General features: G+C 36.1%; 1 protein-coding gene across 2 annotated transcripts in view; it reads right to left on the bottom strand.

Annotated features, from left to right (window-relative positions):
- Window positions 1-4,765: 4,765 nt before the first annotated feature.
- The window catches only part of PROSER1 (proline and serine rich 1), a 29,583-nt gene continuing 13,144 nt past the window's right edge, over window positions 4,766-21,204 (bottom strand). The window contains exons 7-13 of one of the 2 annotated variants that reach the window (XM_008593099.1): window positions 19,420-19,503; window positions 18,004-18,082; window positions 17,303-17,398; window positions 12,819-12,863; window positions 7,727-9,512; window positions 7,083-7,233; window positions 4,766-6,417 (exon numbers count right to left, since the gene is read on the bottom strand). In XM_008593099.1, the coding sequence (XP_008591321.1) occupies window positions 6,295-6,417; window positions 7,083-7,233; window positions 7,727-9,512; window positions 12,819-12,863; window positions 17,303-17,398; window positions 18,004-18,082; window positions 19,420-19,503 (2,364 nt within the window). In that variant the 3' untranslated portion in view covers window positions 4,766-6,294. The remainder of the gene's footprint in view (window positions 6,418-7,082; window positions 7,234-7,726; window positions 9,513-12,818; window positions 12,864-17,302; window positions 17,399-18,003; window positions 18,083-19,419; window positions 19,504-21,204) is intronic. The other variant, XM_008593100.1, reaches the window with a different exon arrangement.

The following is a 21,204-nucleotide window of genomic DNA, read 5'->3' as shown; positions in this document are numbered from 1 at the left end:
ATTCTTGAATTCTTACATTTTTAAATAAAAAATTCAGTCCCCGGATCTGTAAGGATAGTTGTAGTTTGGGATATTTATATCTACTCTGGCCTAGACCACATCTCTACATGAATGTCTTCCCAATTAAATATTGTATAGGTTAGAAAGTAATCTACTGAATAGACATTTTTATTATGGAAATTTTATTGATATATGTGAAATAATATATACAATGTATGTATGTATATCTACTATGTGTGTGTATATATTTATTGAATAAAATAAACAATCATGAATATACTACCCAACTTCACAACTAGAACATTACCAATATAACTGAAACTGAGGCTACTTGAGTAAGCCTCTCAGTGCTCCTCTTCACCTTTCTATAACCACAATCCATGATTTTGTTGGTTATTCTCTTGCTTTCAAAACATAGTTTATTACATATTGTATTTCTAAGTATTATTTAATTTTATTTGCTTTTGGCATGTGTAAAAATACTCATGTAGTCAGCCTTGTGATTGCTTTTACCACTCCATATTATGTTTCTAAGACTCATCCACATTGCTGCATGAAGGCACTGCTTGTTAATTTTCAGTGCCACTTAATACACCATAGTGTAAATAGGCCACCATTCACCTACTTAAAATATTTTTAGGTTTTTGTCATTACAAGTAATGCTACTGTGAATGTTTTTATACATATCTCCTGGCACCTATACATGCAAGAGTTTCTCTAGGCCATAAAATCAGGGTGTATATATCCAGCAATGGGATTGCTAGATTTCAAGTTCAACTTTACAGGACTGTTGTAAATGATTTTGCAAAATTATTTTCCACAGTGGTTTGTTGGCATTAATTTAATCTCACTTACAGGGGACAAGTATTCCCTTTGTTCCACATCACTGATGCCACTTGATATTGTTAGGCCTTTTAATATTTGACCATCTAGTGAGTGTAAAATAGTACTTCATTATCTGAATTTAATTTTCCTAAATTTTAATGAGGCTGAACAACTTCCACATGGCTATCTACAATTCATGTTTTCTCCTTGGTGAATTGCATATACATGTCTTTTGCTCATTTTGGGGTGGCATTTTTCCTACTAATTTATAGGTAGTTTTTATATATACTTGACATATATACACATGCATATATAAGTATATATACTTGACATATATAATATGCACATATGTGTATATATATATATATATATATATACGTATATGCAATGGGTGTATATACATACATGTCCTTTTACATTATACATACTTATGTGTATGTGATACTTGACAGCTATGTGAGTGGCAAATATATTTTCCCAGTTGTTGCTAATCTTTTCACCTTTTTTTTATAATGTATTTAATATCAAATATATAAAGCTTCAATATTTTTAGTACTTGGTGTGTCTTCAGAAATGTTTTTATTTCTCATCCTTTGGTTGTTCACATAGATTTTAGAATAAGCTTGTAAAACTTACTGAAAACTCTATTGGGGTTTTGACTGGAATTCCATTTAATTCAGAGATTAAATTGAGAGATATGGCAGCCTAAGGATACCTATTCAATTCATAAGTATGATCATTGTGAATTCCCCATTTAAATAGGTTTTCTTTAATGATTCTCATAGTTTTTAAAAAAAAAATTCTCCATAAAGTCGTTACTCATCTTTTGTTGGATATATTCTTAGGTAACATGTCACCATTTTCTCTTTTTGAAAAGAACATTCTGTCGATCATGTTTGAAAATACAATGAACTTTGAATAGAATTAATTAATTCTATTAATTTGTCACCTTTGAATATCATTAGTTTCTTTATTGTATCTTTAAAATATTTTATTGAAACAATTGATTATACATATTTGTGTGGTACAAGCACAATACGTGTGTACAATATATGATGGTCATATCAGGATAATGAGTTTACTTATCATTACAATATGTAATCATTCTTTGTGTCCACTAGTCAATTTCTCACTGTCCCTCCTCCACCTCCCCCTTTTCCACTTCTAGTCAGTTCTGTTCTCTCCTGCTGAAAGTTCAAGTTATTATTGTGATTGTTGTCTCTTTCCTTATTTTCTCTTTCTCTTTCCTCCCTTTCTCGTTTTCTTTCTCTTTAAGTTTTAGCTCCCACTTATGAGAACATGCAATATTTCTCTTTCTGTACCTGGCTTATTTCACTTATAATTTTTTCCAAGGGCATCCATGTTGCTGCAAATGGCAGAATTCCATTCTTTTTTTATGGCTGTGTAGTATTCCATTATGTATATATACCACATTTTTCTTATCCAGTTGTCTGTTGATGGACATTTATGTTGGTACCGACTCTTGGCTATTGTAAATAGAGTTGCAATAAATATGCAAGTCCATGTATCCCTTCAACATGATAATTTCCATTCTTTGGATATATACCCAGTAGCTGAATTGCTGGAACGTATGGCAGTTCTATTTGTAGTTTGAGAAACCTCCATACTGTTTTCCATAATGGCTGTACTAATTTGCAGTCCCACCAACAGTGTAGGAGGGTTCCCCTTTCTTTGCATCCTTGCTAGCATTTGTTATTCTGTGGTTTTGATAATAGCCAGTATAACTGGAGTGAGATGATATCTTAAAGTGGTTTTGATTTGCATTTCCCTGATATGGAGCATTTTTCATATCCTGTTTGTATATTTCCTTCCAACCTTTACATTTTTTTATTTTTTATATCTTACTGCACTAGTTAGGATTTCTAGTACAATATGCTGAATTACGCTTTCCTTGATTGATCTCTGATTTTAAAGGGGTATTTCTAACACTTTATAATTAAAAATAAAAGTACTTCTATAGATTTCGTTTACTTGATAGTTTCCTTCTTTACCTAGTTGGCTATTTTTTTTGTAATCATTATGGTGGTTGAATTTTAAGAAATGTTTTTTATCCTTAGACTGAAAATATGATTTTCCTCCATTTGTTAATGTAATGAATTGTACTTTTAGAGTTCCTATTTTATCCTTGCACTCCTGATATAAAACCAACTTCATTACGGGTATCATTCTTAAAAAAAAAAAAGCTCTGTATTGCTAATAATTTGAGTTTTTACTATTCTCTTGAGTAAATTTGATTTGTATTTTTGATTTTTCATACTATTCTGAATTTTGGTATTGTGGTTAAACTGATCTTTAAGAATATTTGACTGGAGGAGTGCTATCTCTTTCTGTTCTCTTGGAAGTTTATATGTCCTAGAAATGACCCATCCCTCAAAGTTCAGTAGTATGAGACTGAAAAACCTTCTGAGACTGCTACTTGCCCTCCATCTGTGACTACTGACACTCACACACAGGGAAGTATAGCTAACATCTTACCGTGTGCTTTTCCTGTCTTCTTTCTGTGTCTTTCTTCTTTCTTGCCTTCTTTTGGATGTTTTTTCTTATTCCAATTTCCTTCTTTACCATTTAGGGGTTATAAATATCACTTTTTAGCTCTCACTATGAAATTTTACGAGGGATATTTAAATTTAAAAATTAGTATCATAATGCCTCATCTGAATATGAGAAGTTTAGAAACATTTTAATTTTGATAACTCTTCTCAACTTACTTGCTAATGTTCAATATTTAATCATGTAATTGACCAAATTAGACATCGTTTACCAGTATGTTGTGTCACCTTTAAATACAACAAAGGCTCATTAAATTTGAAGTAAAGTCTTTCCTAACATTCTGACACCAACTATATTTTATAAGTACACAGACTAAACTCATCTGGCAAATCAAATGAGGTGGCTTAAAATTAAGGTTAATCAATTACATGAATTAACAGCTTTTGGGAATCCTATACTATATCAGGCTTCATGTAAAGGGAATAGAGAGCAACATTCTATTCTCTTTCCAAAAGGCCAATTCTCTCACTCTTCATTTTCGGATTTCCACAATATCCACCCAGTTTACTACCTCTAATCCAACCTCCGTGCTGCAGCCTATGTGTTTCTTTCTGAAGAGTTTTCTACTAAATTTCCAAACTGCTAACCACAGAACAAATTCCCAATTCCTCCGCATGGTTTACAGGGTCTTTCATGATTAGGGCCTTCTCTTGCTTTTCATTCAAACTACCTACTATGCTATATCCAGTTATATAATTATATTACTATGCTATTCGGTCACACTTTGTGCCTCTGTAAAGTGTTAATTCTTATGCATCCGTTAAGAATTTAGTGTCACTGAGAAATCTTTCTGTATTCCCTTAGGTAGTAACGTACTTCCTCCACTCCTTGCCAATGTTTTCTTACCACTTAGTAGTACAAGTAGCCTGGTATTCATAGTAAATGCGTGGCTCAAATTTACCACTTACATCTGCCTGACTTACATCTTGGCTTCTTTATCTACTTAATTAGGTTACTAGTATTTCACAGGGTTGTGAAACAGATACATAAACCACTTAGTAGTACAAGTAGCCTGGTATTCATAGTAAATGCGTGGCTCAAATTTACCACTTATGCATTGCCTGACTTACATCTTGGCTTCTTTATCTACTTAATTAGGTTACTAGTATTTCACAGGGTTGTGAAACAGATACATAAGACTAGTTCCCAGTAACTAGTCCAAGTATTCCAAAAATGTTCTCGTTACTTCTACATAAACCTTTGAGTGCCCAAAACGTGCAAGATCCCAGGAATACATCTAAAATATAAACAGGATGTAGTTCTGCTGAGGGGAATCATAGGGTAGCAGATAGTAGCATCCCACTGTATAAAAATTACTCATCCAATAACTTTTTAAAATAAATGATCGACATATATAAGCAATACAATATAATCTTAAAGTTTTATGAGTGTAGACTTAAAAAGAACAAATGAAAACTTCTAACAACTGGTATCAGATTGACTATAGGTTACAATCTGTGTTCAAAGATAATTAATTAAAGACATAAATCAGTCTGTTCCAAGTGTTGGTTATAATATGACTTTTGTATATTATTTAAACAAATGTGGAATCAGTAGTATAAACTGGGTTTCAACTAAATTCGGACAAAAACATTCAATATATTAGCTCTAGCACATACAAAAAATTAAAAAGCCTATCCAAGCATTTAATAAAACACTTATAAAATATTTATCATATCCATAAAGTTTATTTTAAAAAATTGTTAAAAACCATACAGGAATATTTATTAATATACTTAAAAAGTTTGTTCCCCATGTTGAAGGAAAATACATTAGCAACATCTTCCAGACACAATCTTTATAAAAGTAAAACTTCTAGATGCTGAAATGTACTACAGTAGATTCTCTAGTTTACTTTTAATCACACAGGATTGGAATTCATTCTCCCTACTCCACCCCTCCCACAAATGTGGCAGTTCTTATTCTTAAATAATTGACATTCAATCATATGATACTATCTTAGACCCTTGAATACAGTACACACTGCATATTTACTAACAGAGGAAGTCTTCTTATTTGTTGCCACACAGTCATTTCAGATAAGCATTTGACTTTAAGTACAAATAGAAATACTACATCTCATGATTGTAAACATTCACCAAGAACTTCCAGAGTTCAACGAGTAATAGAGGTGGCCCAAGAGTCAGACAAATGTTCCTCACTCATTTGGATACTGCTGAGATTTGGAAACATGTTTTGAAGGCAAATTATCATAAGCCTTACTTGTATTTCTGTAAGAATGCAGTTCTGGATATGTATTTTTAGTCAAAAACACCTGAAAGTCATCCTAAAGACTACATTAAGCACCATTTTCACTTACCTGAAATATATTGAGTTAAACTCAGCAGTATGATTGGTGATATCAGAAATTTAAAATTACTGTGGGTTTCAAGTCCCTTTTGTGGACACATATGGAGTACTGAGTTCCAGCTGATGCTAATAGGAACCATTCATGCAAACCAAGGGTAGTAACTCCCCCAGGGCCACATGTAACCCATAAGTCTGAGGCACAACTGTTACCTCTGTCAATGGATGCTATACAAATAGATTTAAGGCTATATTCGGCTATAAAGAGTTCAATCTCCTCTTTAATATTTTTTCTACATAAATCACATACACAATTTAAAATTTCATCGGATGGGAGGTGAAAAATCCCAAACACTTTTTAAATACTATTCTCCATACAATTTACTGTCAGCAAATTTACATAGGGGAGTGTTCGCACTTAAAATCATTTTAAAAAACGCAACCAGGACTTTTAAACTTTCGTCACAATTTCACCAGGATTATCCTCATACTCATTTTCTGACTGTTGGCCAACTTCACATTTGTCAGATTGTTCACTGCAGTCCTTAGGCAATTCTGATGTTGCTCCGAAAAATAAAAATTAAAATATATTCACTGCCACCCACTTTGGGACAGGCCTGGTTGCAAAGAAAATGGTGTTCCTGGCGCTGAAGGGTAACTAGGAAACCCATCGGGCTGAGCTGGATAGTTTTCCAGAGCTGAAGCTGAATGAACCTGAGAGAGAGAACATGCAGTTTAGCAGAGTGCCAAATTCAATCAAGTCTTGCTTTTGCCCATGCCACACTATAGATATTCAGAACAGAAAAGAAAGTAAAAACTTTGACACAAGATAAGGTCTACTGGGTCTCTTAAACTTTTTTTTTTTTTTTTTTCCTTTTTTTGGTGGCTGGACGGTACGGGGATCCGATAGTCTATTCGATATTTTAAAAAATGTTCAAACTGCCTCAGGTGGAGCAGACACATAGAAATGCCATCAAAGTACTCAGTGTTCTTGGAAAGAAAACTCAGTAGGTTTTCTAGAGACAATTTGCATTAATGGTCCATTATTTTTAAATCTTAGAAGACAAGTGAAAATTTAAAACTGTCATGAATAAAGGTTCCATTTTATTAAGTAAAATCCCCAAACTGAGAGTTTTAAATTCTATAAGCAGGAAAAACAATTCATACAGATGACTATATCCTACCACCTTTTTTACTCTTCTGAAAGAAGACAAGCATAACTTGCAAATTTGGGGAGAACTAATTATCAAAGCCCCAGACATTCTGCAAAAAGAGACATTTCTTGCCAATGTTAGGATATCACAATTGGTATCGCAATGCTATCACTACAGAAGTCAGACGTGTTGCCATCTTACTCACGCCAGACACTGTCTGCTTACCTGCTGTAACAAAGCGGACTGTGCAGCTGCATTATGCTGTAATTCTTGTAAGGATGACTGCGACGGAGTCTGGGAAAACCCAGGGATACCTGGGAGGGACAGAAGACCTGGAAAAACAGAACTGCCTGCAGCTTGAAGTCCAGATGACAAACTAAAACAATCGATAGAAAAACAGGTCAAACTGCAAATAAGACATAAAAGCCACTGCTTCCATATTTGTCAAATACTATTTCAACATGTTAAAAACAAAGCAAAACAAAAAACTTAGAATTTATTCCTCTGTTGGAGGAAACCATAAAAGTCAGCCAGCCATTCACTAATGTAAAACTTACTTTCTATTTTAAAGTACATTATTCTGAATTCAATGTCTGTTTTGCATATAATGCTTTCTGCTATTTTACAAGCAAGTTAAACTACCAAATACAAATTCAAAAATCATGTGAACAGGCATTAACATTTTATATATTTATCTTAACACAGTTTAAGAAGCATAAAATATTTGTGAGCCCTGAAGTCTTGGCCCAGAAAAAAAAAATTAGCACCATCAAATAATTAGATTTTGACATTCATCTGAATGCCTTAAGACTATCAATCACAAGTTTGGTGAAAAATGCCTTCATCCTATTTGCAAACTATTCATATACCTGGCTTGTGCAACGAGAGCAGAGTTGAAATTAGAACTAAATGCTGAAGCGAATCCTGGGAGGACGGGAGCTGGTGATGGGGCTGTGGCAGCCACAGGTAGTGGTGTGACAGTTGAGACTGTAGAGGGCGCCTGCAGCCCCGGGAACGAAGGGAGAGCAGGAGTGACACTTGGGGTATTAGAGACAGAAAAGCCAGGGTAGGAGGGGTTTGAAGATGGCAGGGGTCCTTGGGTAACTGAAAAAAGCGAGGGGACAGCTGTAGACAAGTTGAGGGGAAAAGGTGCTGCTGAGACTGGTGCTGAGGCAGAAAGCCCTGAGAGAACAGCTGCTGTAGAGCTGGGATGAGGGAGAGATGTGGAGGTGACAGTGGTAGATGAGGTGACTATTAATGACCCTGGAAGAGACACAGGGGGATTAAGAGATGGGTTGCCAGTTAAAGGAAAATTATTGGTCAAAGAAGTAAAAGGAGGAAGAGCAGTGAATACCGGAGCGATAGGAGTGGAGGAACCATGTGGTGGAAGGGAAATAGAGGAAAGGGGATTGGAACCATTTAAGGGAGTACTCAAACCAGAGAGACCTGATAATGTAGGATTAAGGCAGGTAGGTAAACTGATGGGCACTGATGTTGAAGTATATGCACGGCCCAATGTCCCTGACAAACCTAAAGTGCCATGAGAGGGATTCACGGAATGAGATGGGCCTTTGAAAGCTGAGGGAGTAGGACTGGTGGGCTCAGTTTTGATCATGACAGGAAGAGTTGTTACAGCAGGAGTAGATGAAATATGCAGGTCGGAGGTACCCAGGTGGGGGCCGTGCAAAAGGGCAGCTGAGGAGCCACAGCTAACTGGCACTGATGTTGAAGCTGACGTAGGAGTAGCTAAAGAAGACTGTACAGGCAAAGTAGGGGGAGTGGACGTTGAGTTAGCCACAGGAGATGGCAGGCCGGGGAACATGACCAGCCCTGGAGTGGAAGACCGCTGTGGGGTGGAAATGGCTGATGGCGCATAGCACTTGTTAGGGGCTGAAGCAGGAGAATCAGAGTTTTGATTAGTAAGGGAAGATAATGAAGCCAGCCCACTTGTAACAGCAGAGGAGAAAGCAGAGGAGTTGATTAAATTGGTGTCATTTGATGTCAGAAAGCCTTTTAAAGCAGACAGAAGAGGACTGTTTACACCAAGTGGACCAGCAACACCGGGAGCAGAACCACCGGCAATTACAGAAGGGGTAGGGTTGGAGACACCTTGGGATGCTGGTGTTAAAGGCAAAGGGAGACCTGCAAATACTGATGACAATGAAGTAGAATTTGGGTTGTTGGCAGAAGCAGCAGTAGAGTTGGCAGAAAAGGGGAGGCTAGTGAAAGGAGTAGAAGTAGAAGCAAATGTTTCATTGGAAGCAAGAGTGGTCCGAGGTGTAGATGTGGCCTGAGGGGCTGGGGTAGGAGTAGCAGAAACACCTGGCAGTGGTACTAGGCCAGAAAAAACAGAAGGAACAGCAGTGGATGTTGTACTGTGAACGGAAGTAACAGCTGCAGTAGGCAATGAAGGCGTTCTGATAACTGTTGGGTTTGGCATTGAAGGCTGAGGTGTATGAATGGCTGAGGAGACCTGTCCTGGGAACACAGGAAGGACAGTATTCAGCATGTTCATTCCAGAAACAGTGCCAGCTGCTGATGCTGATGGATGATTTACTGCCTTCACTGGGGATGCAGTAGGAACGTGAGGTGCAGCAGGTGTTGAAGGATTAGAACCATGAGGAGAAAACAGTTGACTTGCTGGAGTGGAAAATGCTGTAGGAGGGGGGTAAAAAAAGGCAAGAATTTATCATTATGCAGAAATGTCAAATTTTAACTCAAGAGAAATACATAATAATTTTTGTAATATTTAACAAACTTCAGAGAAGACCAATGATGGGTACTATAGGCTCTTGCAATGTTTAAACTGCTGGATTCCATTTCCCTGATCTTCACTCTGAAGCCTGTCAGATCCAGTTTTACTGTAGGCCCTACTCAGAATAGCCTCCAATTCAGGGAGAAAATCTTAAGAAGCTCGCAAACACACTTTCTTTTAATATATTTCCATGTTATTAAAATTCAAAGAATTTACCTTAACTGTGATTAGCATTGATGCACTGACTTTACCTCTAATTCTTTCAAACCACTTTCTAGAGTAATAATCACAGGTTAGTCCACCTCTTAGAGCTTTCAGGACATCACTCCCCATTTAGGGGCATACAAGGCCTTTCAGGATTCATGCCCATCTCTCCAGTACTGTCTGTTACCACTCTGTGAGCTGAATTTAATACTCCAGAGTATTAATCTGTACAGTTCGCCCCCCGCCCCATGCATTGGTTCACACTGACAACTCTATACTACACTAACACCATCTTTACCTGGCTAGTCCTGGGAACTCTTTTAGGGACAGAAGCTGTGTCTAATTCATCTCTACAGTCTCAGCACCCAACACAGAGCAGGGCACCTGCATATTCAATCAGTGTTTCCTGCACTGGATACATCACAATTACCTCAAAATACAGTTCCCAAACCCAACTGAGGACTATTCTCAACACTATTTCTAGAATTTGCTACAATATTTTTATTCTGATAAACTCTACAAATAATTAATATAAGCATTTTTGGAGATGACTTGGGTTCCTCCCTGTATGGATTCAATGACTATGTCTGCCTGTGATGATCTTTATGGTACCAAATAGAAAGCATGACTTAGCTAACGCATAATGACAACTATCATCTGATACTGCCCTCACATCAAATTCTGTTTCGGTTGTAAAAGAGAATGTTCCATTGCAGTGATAATCAAGTGACAGACATTTTCACATACTAAGATACTTTTAAATCTATGCACAATCAAGATTCTTTTGACATAAGGAAGCTGACATGGTCAATAAATTAATGCACTATGTTAATGATGGGTGGGGAAGGGGCAATAGAAAAAGAATAGAGATAAAGGACGTATACATATTCAATTGTATTAAGTGAAGGCCAAAGGGTGCCACATCGGGCTGAACAAATTTTTTTTTTTTTAAAGATAACCGGTAAGGGGATCTTAACCCTTGACTTGGTGTTGTCAACACCACGCTCAGCCAGTGAGCAAACCAGCCATCCCTATATGGGATCTGAACCCGGGGCCTTGGTGTTATCAGCACCGCACTCTCCCGAGTGAGCCGCGGGCTGGCCCCAGGGCTGAACAAATTTTGCAGTTGTTTTAGAAAAGAAATATGGTAGGAAAACTGACAAACGGTAATATATAAATATATAAACTGCAAACTCAAAAGGCCTAAAGTCTATACCATATTCATGTTTTAAGGAGTGACTTAGTTTCCAGAAAATAAGATTAGCTATCATTTTAAATTTAGAGTATCTATGAGAATGGATTTGTATGTTTTTTGTACTTAGTTTGTTTTATAAGAACTAGAAGCATAAGGAATATATACCCGATTTTATTTGTAAATAATGTAAATAATATAAGAACTAGAAGCACAAGGATTATATACCTAATTTTATGTTTGTAAATACTTTTTCAAAAAAAGTATTTAAGTCCACAGTGGTCAGAAAACATCTGAGAATTCATTATCTTATTTAACTACATGCTGAAGACAATGCAGTTAATGACCAATCTCAAAGTAAAACTGAGCTCTCCTTGACTGCTCTGTGTAACAGCCTCTCTGTTGGGAATCTTTTTATATAATAAAGCCAAAAAAAAAAAGAAACAAAACAAAAACAAACCTAAAAAACCCCAACCACATACCATGAAAAACATCACTTTTCTGTCATTTAATTTGGTTATTAATCATAAAATACTACCTGTCAGAACCTGTACTAAGTACTTTATGTCCATCATGTCATTTGTCCTCACAATAATCCTCTGAGATAGATACCAACACCTTCATTTTGTACTTGGGCAATCTGAGGCTTGGTGTGGCTAAGCAACTTGCTAAAAGATCATGCAGCTATTAAGTGGCAGAGCCATGATTTGACCCAGGTCTATCAGACCGATGTTCTTAACCACTATACTAGTTTGTCTTTACTTTTATTTCTTAATACGGTTCAAAAAGGAAAAAAAATCTTAATCATGCTAACATAACATAGGAAAACTGAGTATGCTATTACTACTAATGGTCCTTAGGATATTTAACCTGATTACTCCCTTCAAAACAGATCTATTATTGAAGTTGAATGTAAAGCCTGAAATTCCTTCAATCTCATCTTCATTGAAGTTAAAGACTTGCTCAAGGTCACAAAGCTAGGTAGTGCCAGAGCCAGGATAAGAGACTGGACGAACAGGACATCTCACTTAGAGTTCTTTCCACCCCCCAACACTACCTCCTTTAGAAACCAGCTCAGAAGCACCCATCAGGCACCTTCTCAGGAAACAGTTCTCTCCCTAAGACTCCTAACAATGTGCCATAATAGTTAGATTCATGAGCTACTTTGCTACACAAGAACTGATGCCAGTTTTTGTCTCATACCAGAAAGCATTTCCTTCCTGACTACACAGGTCCTCCCCTAGGGGAAGAAAACAATGTCACAGTGCTGCTGCCATCTGGAGGCACCACGTAGGCCACATTTTATCTTCATTTTCAATTCCATTTTCTGCTTTGGCGCCTCTATTCTTTTCTCCATTGTTATGCTTAATAATACTTACTGAAATAATTAAATCTAAAAGTAGAATCTAATATAGCATTTGTAAAAAAGGATTTTTATCATCCTTTTTTATCCTTTATAAACACCCATGTATTTATAGCAAAAAAGAAATGAGGCTTCAAATATCACAGAATGTCAAGCGAATGTGGACATAATGCTACACAGCACTTAGATTACATTGCAGATTTGCAAATGGGACATGAAGTCATAAGGTTAATTTCAAGTTTAGTTAACATGTGCATTTAATGTGTAAATAAAATTTATCATTATTAAGCCACTTTTTAGCAAGTATTAATTACCTTCTTTAATCAAGAACTTTTCCTAAAACATAAAAAAATTCCAAATACAGTGAACTCCAATTGTTCTCAGTGAGTAACAGAGCAGACAACCACGACCGACATCAGTTATCTCTGGATCAGATTTGGTACTTACTTTGATTCTGTGTAGGTTTTGACTGATTAGAAAGGTCTTCATTTTCTATATAGAAATAAATAAAAGTTGATTTCAAGCTTTAATCAAATTATTCACCACTATAATAATCAGAAATTGGGGTCAAAAAAAAAACCAGAATATAAATGATTTCAAGCTTTAATCAAATTATTCACCACTATAATAATCAGAAATTGGGGTCAAAAAAAACCCCAGAATATAAATATATATAAGCATATTGTATTAGAAAACACAATGTATGTATATGGAAAAAGAAAGGAAATGAATAAAAATAGTAGTAATCATATGAATATTGAGAGGATTATGAGCAATTGCTCTTTCCCTCCCACCCCTTGGCTTTAGCTTGTCAGGTTTTAAATACTCGTTGTTATTTCATAGATATATTTAAGAAAGTATAGCACACAGCTAGATTGCACAGAGGACCACTGCCTACAGGAGCAGGAACACTGGAAAGTGAGAGGTGGCTGCTAGGTGAATGAGTGCAGAATCTACTGCCATCTGAAGGGGCCCAATCTCACCAGCCAAGTGGATCACTCAAGCCAAAAGAAACTGCCCAGCCCACTTGCTGTACTCAGCTCTGGGAAAGGCCATATGCTAGGAGCTGTCATGGAGGACTAGCCTAGCTAAGGCTGACTTGAAGCCTGTGAAACTGAAAACCTAAAGCACACTCCTCCTCACCCTCCAAGGGAAAGGACCTGTCCAATCAGCTCATTAGCGGAGGATACAAAGAAGGAAAAAAATTACCCTCTCATGGCTTGACAATAACTGCCCAAAAAACCAACACTGTGACAGGCATAAGGTACAAAGGGAACCTACAAGCACTGGCAAGGTAAGCAAAGAAAAAACCTAGCTTGTTTAACAGACTTACTAGTTTGACCAAGGGAACAACACATAACAACCAGAACAATGCAGATTCAATTAAAGAAAGAAAAATAACAAAACCTATAATACAAATTAAGAACACACACACACACACACACACACACACACTACTGCAAGGAAATAAACAGAGAAGGTGAAGGCTTTTAGATACAAAAATCTGATTACAAGTTACTGCAAAGAATGGTGAAGAGTAGAAAAAACACTACTAAAAGCTAAACTCCTTAGCTGGAAACAAGAAACAAATCCCACTTGAAATGCCAAAAGTACTAACGAAAAAAAAAAAAAAAAAGATGTCATAAATGAATAGGTAAGGGCTTAGAAGGCAAATAAAGAAAATCTAATAAATTCAAGTAAGAGTACCAGGAGAAAAAAGGGCTGGCCAGTTAGCTTAGTTGGTTAGAACACAATGCTGATAACACCAACGTCCAGGGTTCAATTCCTGTATCAGCAAGCTGCCAGGGGAAAAAAAAAAATTCCCAGGAGAAAAAAGAAGAGATGAAAATACAACAATTAAAGGAACAATAAACACAAAATTTTCCTAAGATTCAAAGATTTGAATTTTCACATCCAAAGGGCTCACGCCTAGACATCCTGGTGAAAATTCTGAAATCCAAAGATAAGAAATCTTTTCTTTGTAAACAATAAACACAAAATTTTCCTAAGATTCAAAGATTTGAATTTTCACATCCAAAGGGCTCACGTCTAGACATCCTGGTGAAAATTCTGAAATCCAAAGATAAGAAATCTTTTCTTTGTAAGCTTACAGAAAGAGACCAATTTTCTAATAAAGAAAATTAACTGAAACTGGGTTTCTTATCTACAACTCTACACATATGCCCTTTCCAAAGAAAATTCTTAGACATTTTCTACCAAAAAAAAATTAGAACAAACATACCAGTACAAGGAATCAAAGAACAGAAGAAATCGTAACAAGTCATGATTAGAGGCAATTTTAAAGAAAAACTAAATATCAGAAGAAAAAATGTATATTATTCCAACAAAACACACAAATTGATGAAAATGGAGAAAGTATAAAAGTAAAATGGTGGAGTATAGAGTAGTTTTTTTAGTTTTTGTATACTAACAACCATTAAGAATATGAGGGTAATCACTAGTAATACTAAAGATAAAATTTCTAAGTTTGGGCAGGGACAAGGAGAGAACAGTTGTTATTAAAAAATAAAATGGCAATTTGACCAATCAAATTAAGCAAAGGTAAGAAAAATAAAAAACTGGAATAAAAAATAAATATAAAACAGAATGGAAGGACTAAGAGCAAATGTGTAATTTTATGATTACTGGAAACTCCTAGTAGAAGTCTCTCCCACTGGTTTAAAAATAGAAATTCAGCTGTATTTAATTTACAAAACCAACCAACCAACCAAATAAATAAAACCCTGGAATAAAAGTTGAAAATAAACCTACAAGCAAAATGTTTTTTGTAAAATAAAAAGGACAATATTATTGCTCAATAAGGCCTAGGAACAAAAGAAAATTTTTATAATAAGAATATAACTCAGGTGATATTATTTTATACCTACAAAACTCAAAAGACAGATCATTAGTAATATGCAGATAGAAATGAAGCATTCCATTTATAATTGTCACAAAAAATACCTCTAAAATCCATTGAGACAAACTAAAGGCACAGAATCTATAAGATAGAAAACTATGATATTCTTGAAAGGGATAAAATAAGCCCTGGGGAGGAAAATGCCAGCAACTTGACATGACATAAAGACATATACATGATTGAATGCTGAAACTTAATACCATAAAAATGTCAATTATCCCAAAATTACTGTATTAATCCCTCCACCTATACGTATATATTTAACTGTTATTTTCAATTGTATAAAATGATCTTGAAGTTTGGATGGAAAAATAAATTTCTATAAATAGATAAGAAAATATAAAAATATATGAGAGGGAGCTAAGAAAAATGTGAAAATATGAGGGGGAGCTTGCCTTATCAAATATTACAACACACTATACATCACATCTGCTAATCAAATCAATATGGTATAAACATAAAATAAAATAAGTATACTGGGACAGAATAAAGAACCCGAAGTTATAACCGTGTGTGTAAGAAAAGAAAAATGTGCTATTTCAAATGAGCACAGAAAATAGATTAGTTAACAAATGGTGTTGGCACAACTGGCTACCATCTGGAAAAAACTTTAGATGAACCTCTATTTCATGCTCTGTATGAAAATAAATTCCAGACGGAGTAGGACCTACAAGATTTAGAATACCTGGGCTACCTACAGATAAGATGATCTCAACCAAGAAAACTTGGTTCTGTGTTTTCTTTCATGGTCTTTATTTGTCTATACAAAAATGTAAAATTCCAAGGGCAAAAGATACGATAAAAAAGGTCAAGAAACAGAATAACCACAAAAATTCCTTGTACTATTTAAGTCAAAGTGAACAGATATGATGTGGGGGGCGAGGGGGTAGAGAGGAATGGGTAAAGGGGCATGAAAATCAACTGATGTATATTGAGAAGTAAAATAAAAATATATATTAAAAAAATAACAATAATAAATTTAAAAATTTTTTAAATTAAAAAATAAAAAAAAGATGAAGAAATAAAACAACGTATTTTGGAAAAAATGTTTTGCAACTGTCATCAGTCAGACTACTCAACAGAATCCACTCTGGACTAGTAAAAGATAAAAAGAATTGATTAAACATTGTCAAGTAACTTAGAGTCTCTGGGAAGGGCAGAAAAAATAACTAAGTTCTAGTCCTACCCCACACATATACAAAAATATATATAAATGATAAATGGATTAAAAGCTATATATTAAAAAAGAATCACTATAAAAATAATTAGAGAATATACACTTAAATGATATTTTCATACTGTTTAGTGGGGGATGAGTTTCCTAAGACACAAAATGAGTCAAAAAATCAATAACTGATCTGAATAAAAATTAAACTTTCACTAAAAAAACACAAAAACATAAGCTAAATTAGTCTATTAGATAGCCGAAGTTAAAAAACTGGTAACGTCCCATGTTGAAACAGTGTGAAGAAACTGTAAGCTCATATACTCTAATGGACAGGTGTAAATTGTTGGAGGGATTTTGGAGAATAGTTTGGCAATATATGACAAAATACTTATTCTTAGCCCATGTTCCCAACAGACACAGAGAAAAAGGCTGGACTAGCAAATGCTGGGGAGTTTTAGCCCTTCTCACCGACCACCTTCTTATAAGCCGTTCCTCCCCACATAAGACGTAGTAATTTGCCCAAATGGTGGCATTCATTGAGTCAATTTTACTTCTCCATAGCTTGTCAAAGTTTATTGCTCATGTCATTAAAAAGTGAATGGGGAGACAACCACACCAAGTGGCAGTGGAACTCAGGCTACAATGGGCTGGATTCTAGCTCCCTCCCTGCAGATTATGAAAACTGCCCAGTGTTACCAAGCATTCACTCCCAGATGCATCAGCCTCTGGAGCTTGTGCTCTTTCTGTTAGGACACACCATGCCAAACAATTGTCCCCTCAAAGTGCGCATCTCTGTATGAATAAGTTAGTTACTTTTAACACCCCATAATAACATGACTTTACCTGTTGCTAGTGGATTAGGAGTATACGGAGGTGGAGGGGGTACACCTGGTGCTATAACATTGGCTAATGGTACCAGACCTGCATTGTTATAAGCACCTAAAATGAAAATATAACAAAAAATACAAATAGAATTTAGTATCATTCTGTGGCCAGTTCAAACTATATTAATGCAGCTATCCAATTTATTTTTAAAACTGTTGTATAATAGAGTTGCATCTTACATGAAGATTTTGTCTAAGGTTACATGAAAATTGAGACCAAACAAGACAACTGCAGATTCCTATATCCCACTGCATGCTCATTCCAGGCATAAGCTCACTGAATGTCATGGCAGGCAGAACCTGCTGCACTTAAATTATTTTTCTCTTCTGTCAAGCTCATATATTTGACTTTTTTAAGTTAAATGACTTAATGATGCCTCTGAACACCAATTACCGAAAAGAATTTTACCAAAGTGAAAACCATAATAATATAGAATGATTAAACATAATCTGTAATTAATTTATCAAAAGGAAAATATCCTAAATAAACTCTGCCTGCTACAGTATTGTAGACCAGGACTCCAGTAGCTGTGGGTAAAACTAAATTCATTGTAACATTTCATAAGTGCTGCAGGTTTCCCAAGCACACAGACCAGCACTTACTGTTAATAAATAAACAGCAAGAAAGAAAAACAAGTAAAAAATAAAAGAACCCCTTACTTGGTGCAATAGTTGCATGTGGCCTGCATGGAGGTATTGGATAAGGAACAGGTTTATGTGGATTATATGTTGAAGGAGGCTAGATGAGGAGGAAAAGTACAGCAGTTAGGAAAAAACCAAGTAAGCTATCTCCTGGCAAAATAAAATCCACTTATCTTTCAAAATATTTAGTCCTAATGGGCTAAAATTACCCCAGCATATCAAATGCTACTTAACTAAAACATGGCACAAATGGGGGAATTTTCTTTGCCTTAATAAATGTGGTTCCTATTAAATTCCAAAGGTAAACTCTGCCAAAAATGGCTGTGGAGGTATTTATTTTTTATTTCAATACTAAATTATCTCCAATAAAGGATCAGACTTTATCTGAAATAGCAAACCCCTCTCTGATCCAGCCTAGGTGAATCCAAGAATTCCTATCTCCTCCTACATTAAGTCACATAAGAAGTCTGCCAGATTCTGGATCTCAGCTTAGCTACACAAGAACCCTCAATGGCAACATCTTCCTAACTCACTGGAAATTCATCCTGTCATTCCCAATCTCTTTTCTTCTTCTGGAAGAAAAAAGCATTCGGCATTCTGACAACTCTAGAAGAATGTAGACTGGAATGAGGAATTCAATATTCTAGTTGTTTTGCCTTTTAAAACCCATAAATCCACAAATACTTTATTTTACAGTTGATGGAATTTATACAAGTAAAAAAGAGCTTTCAAAGAATTAAGTCTTTAGGGAGCTAAAGTATCCAAAGTTAAGCCAAATGCTATACTTTTACCTACAGAGAGAGGGAGAGAGAATGTGCCTGTGAGTCAGGGGAGGAGATCCACTGGTGGTAAGGGACCCAGACTCTTTCTAGCTCTCATAATGGTGGCACTACCTGAAGCACTAGTATTGTACAAGGACTGTGATCTGTGTGTCATAAACAACTGCCACTGGAGTTCTTTTCACATAGATGGATAGGGACTGCAAGGTGGCTATGTGTAGGCCTCTAGTACTTCAACCCCAACAATCCTTCAACCCACAGGCTTGTCTTCCCTTGTCTAGTTTACATTCTAATCACTATAATCACTCCCTTGAATACTCTCAACTTCCTGGCTCCATCCTTGTTTTACGAATACTAATTCAGCCAAATCACAACCTTACTTAAAGCAAATTCTCCACACTCCATACCTCCAACTGAACAGCTGAATGTGTCTAGAGAAAAATACAAAAGCAACTTGGTCTCACTTTAAAATAAAATGCTTAATCTCAAAGGGACCTTAACACTTATATTTCCTTAGACAATTCACTCTCCCACTCCCCTAGAATTTCTAGCCTACTTTTAAACTTTGCAACACAAAGGTTAAACTTATGCTTTGAATAGACAGAAAGCTACATGTAGAAGTTGACTTGTTTCATTATTTATTTTCTAAACATACGGGTTTGGATGGTCCAAGAATCCGTGCAGCTATTCCTTTGCCTTCATTAGCACATTCTTCACCATCTTTTTTCAAAGGAGTTCCCTATTCGACAAAAAAAAAAAGGTAATTGAGACTTAAAAAAAAAAAAATCCAAACCAAAAACAACAACAAACAATTTCACTGAAGAGAAGGACCTGAAGGACTTGGTAAGAGTGTAAAGACTTTCCAGACACAATTTTGCCCTGGCTGTCTGCATGACCTTGACAAGGTCTCAATCCTCCTACACTATGGAACCCTCATAACATGTACAGAGGTACTCAGCAATAAACACACAATACATAGAGGGGATAACAGAAGGGGAAAATAAGTATGTTCTAATTTTTTTTTTCCACCACAAAAAGGAACAACCAGAAATAGATTTCTGATGCCACAGTATATATAACGCTCAAAGAATCAAAAAGAGTACCTGTATTACAGTTGAAAATAGATGAGAAAAAATAGTGTCATTAACTGTCAAAGGTAAATGAGACCTCATTCAAGACTGCCGTAATTAACAGATCAGAATAAGCTAATAAATTACGGTGTCTCTCTCTAATAGTGTGTCCCTAAATAATATACAATAGTATGAAAGATAAGTTCCAAAATGGTGTCCACTGATCCTCACCTCCCACATGCCCTTGTGCAGTTCTATCAGGATGAGAAAGGCTGATCCGTTTCACAAATAGGATACTGAAGAAATGGTGGCATTTGACTTCCAAGGCTAATTTATACGAGACACTGCAGCTTCTACCTGCCCTCTCCCAGATTACTTGCTCTGGTGGAAGCCAGCTGCCATATGAGGAGGATATTTACATAGCACCATGGAAGAGTCCTTGTGGTGAGGATCAAAGGTCCCTGCCGACCACCAACACTGACTTGTCAGGTAAGTGAGCCACTAAAGAGCATATTCTTGAGTTCCAATCAAGCTTTCAGATAATGTAACCTCATGAGAAACTTTGAGAATTACCCAGTTAAGCCACTCCCAGATTCCTGACCCATAGAAATTATGTGAGATAATAAACATTCATTGTTTTAATCCACTAAGCTTTGGGGTTATTTGTTACACAGCAATAGAAATATAATATTCTTTGAAAAAGTTACTTTACAAAGAAGTTTGAGAAACAGTGGGTGATATTAAAAAAACAAGTTTCGAGGCTGGCTGGTTAGCTCACTTGTTTAGCGCATGCTGCTCACAACACCAAGGTCAAGGGTTTGGATCCCTGTACTGGCCAGCGGCCAAAACAAAAACAAGTAAAAAACAAAACAAAACAAGTGTCTTTCTTACAGGACTTCTCAGAGCCTTTGTTATGCAACATGATTCTCCAGGAAGGAAACATTGCATGTAGAGTTTCCCAAATGTGCTTAACTGTAAAACTGTCTGAAGAATACTGAGAATTTGAGAAACATTCCTTTACTAAATATAAATCAGTGTTTCTAGAATACTTGGAAAAACAAAATAAACCAAAATCATCTTCTTTTCTCTTTTGCTTGTTCTGTAGATTTTACACATAACTGTAATGGACTTTATACATAAACTTTTTCAATCAGTGGTGAATTTATGAATTAAGTTGCTAACATCAAAAAATTCCTCTCCTTTGGGCCGGCCTGGTGGCGCACTGGATAGTGCGCCGCTTGGGAAGCGCGGCGGCGCTCCCGCCCGAGGGTTCGGATCCCACATGCAGACCGGTTCCCGCTCACTGGCTGAGCAGGGCGTGGGGGCAACACCAAGGGTTGCAATCCCGTTGCCGGTCCCCGGTCCGGTAC

The sequence above is a fragment of the Galeopterus variegatus genome, unplaced genomic scaffold (assembly GCF_000696425.1).
Source record: "Galeopterus variegatus unplaced genomic scaffold, G_variegatus-3.0.2 Scaffold8703, whole genome shotgun sequence".
Lineage (NCBI taxonomy): Eukaryota > Metazoa > Chordata > Mammalia > Dermoptera > Cynocephalidae > Galeopterus > Galeopterus variegatus.
Note: the sequence above shows the minus strand (reverse complement) of the source record. Positions and strands in the feature narration are given on the sequence as shown.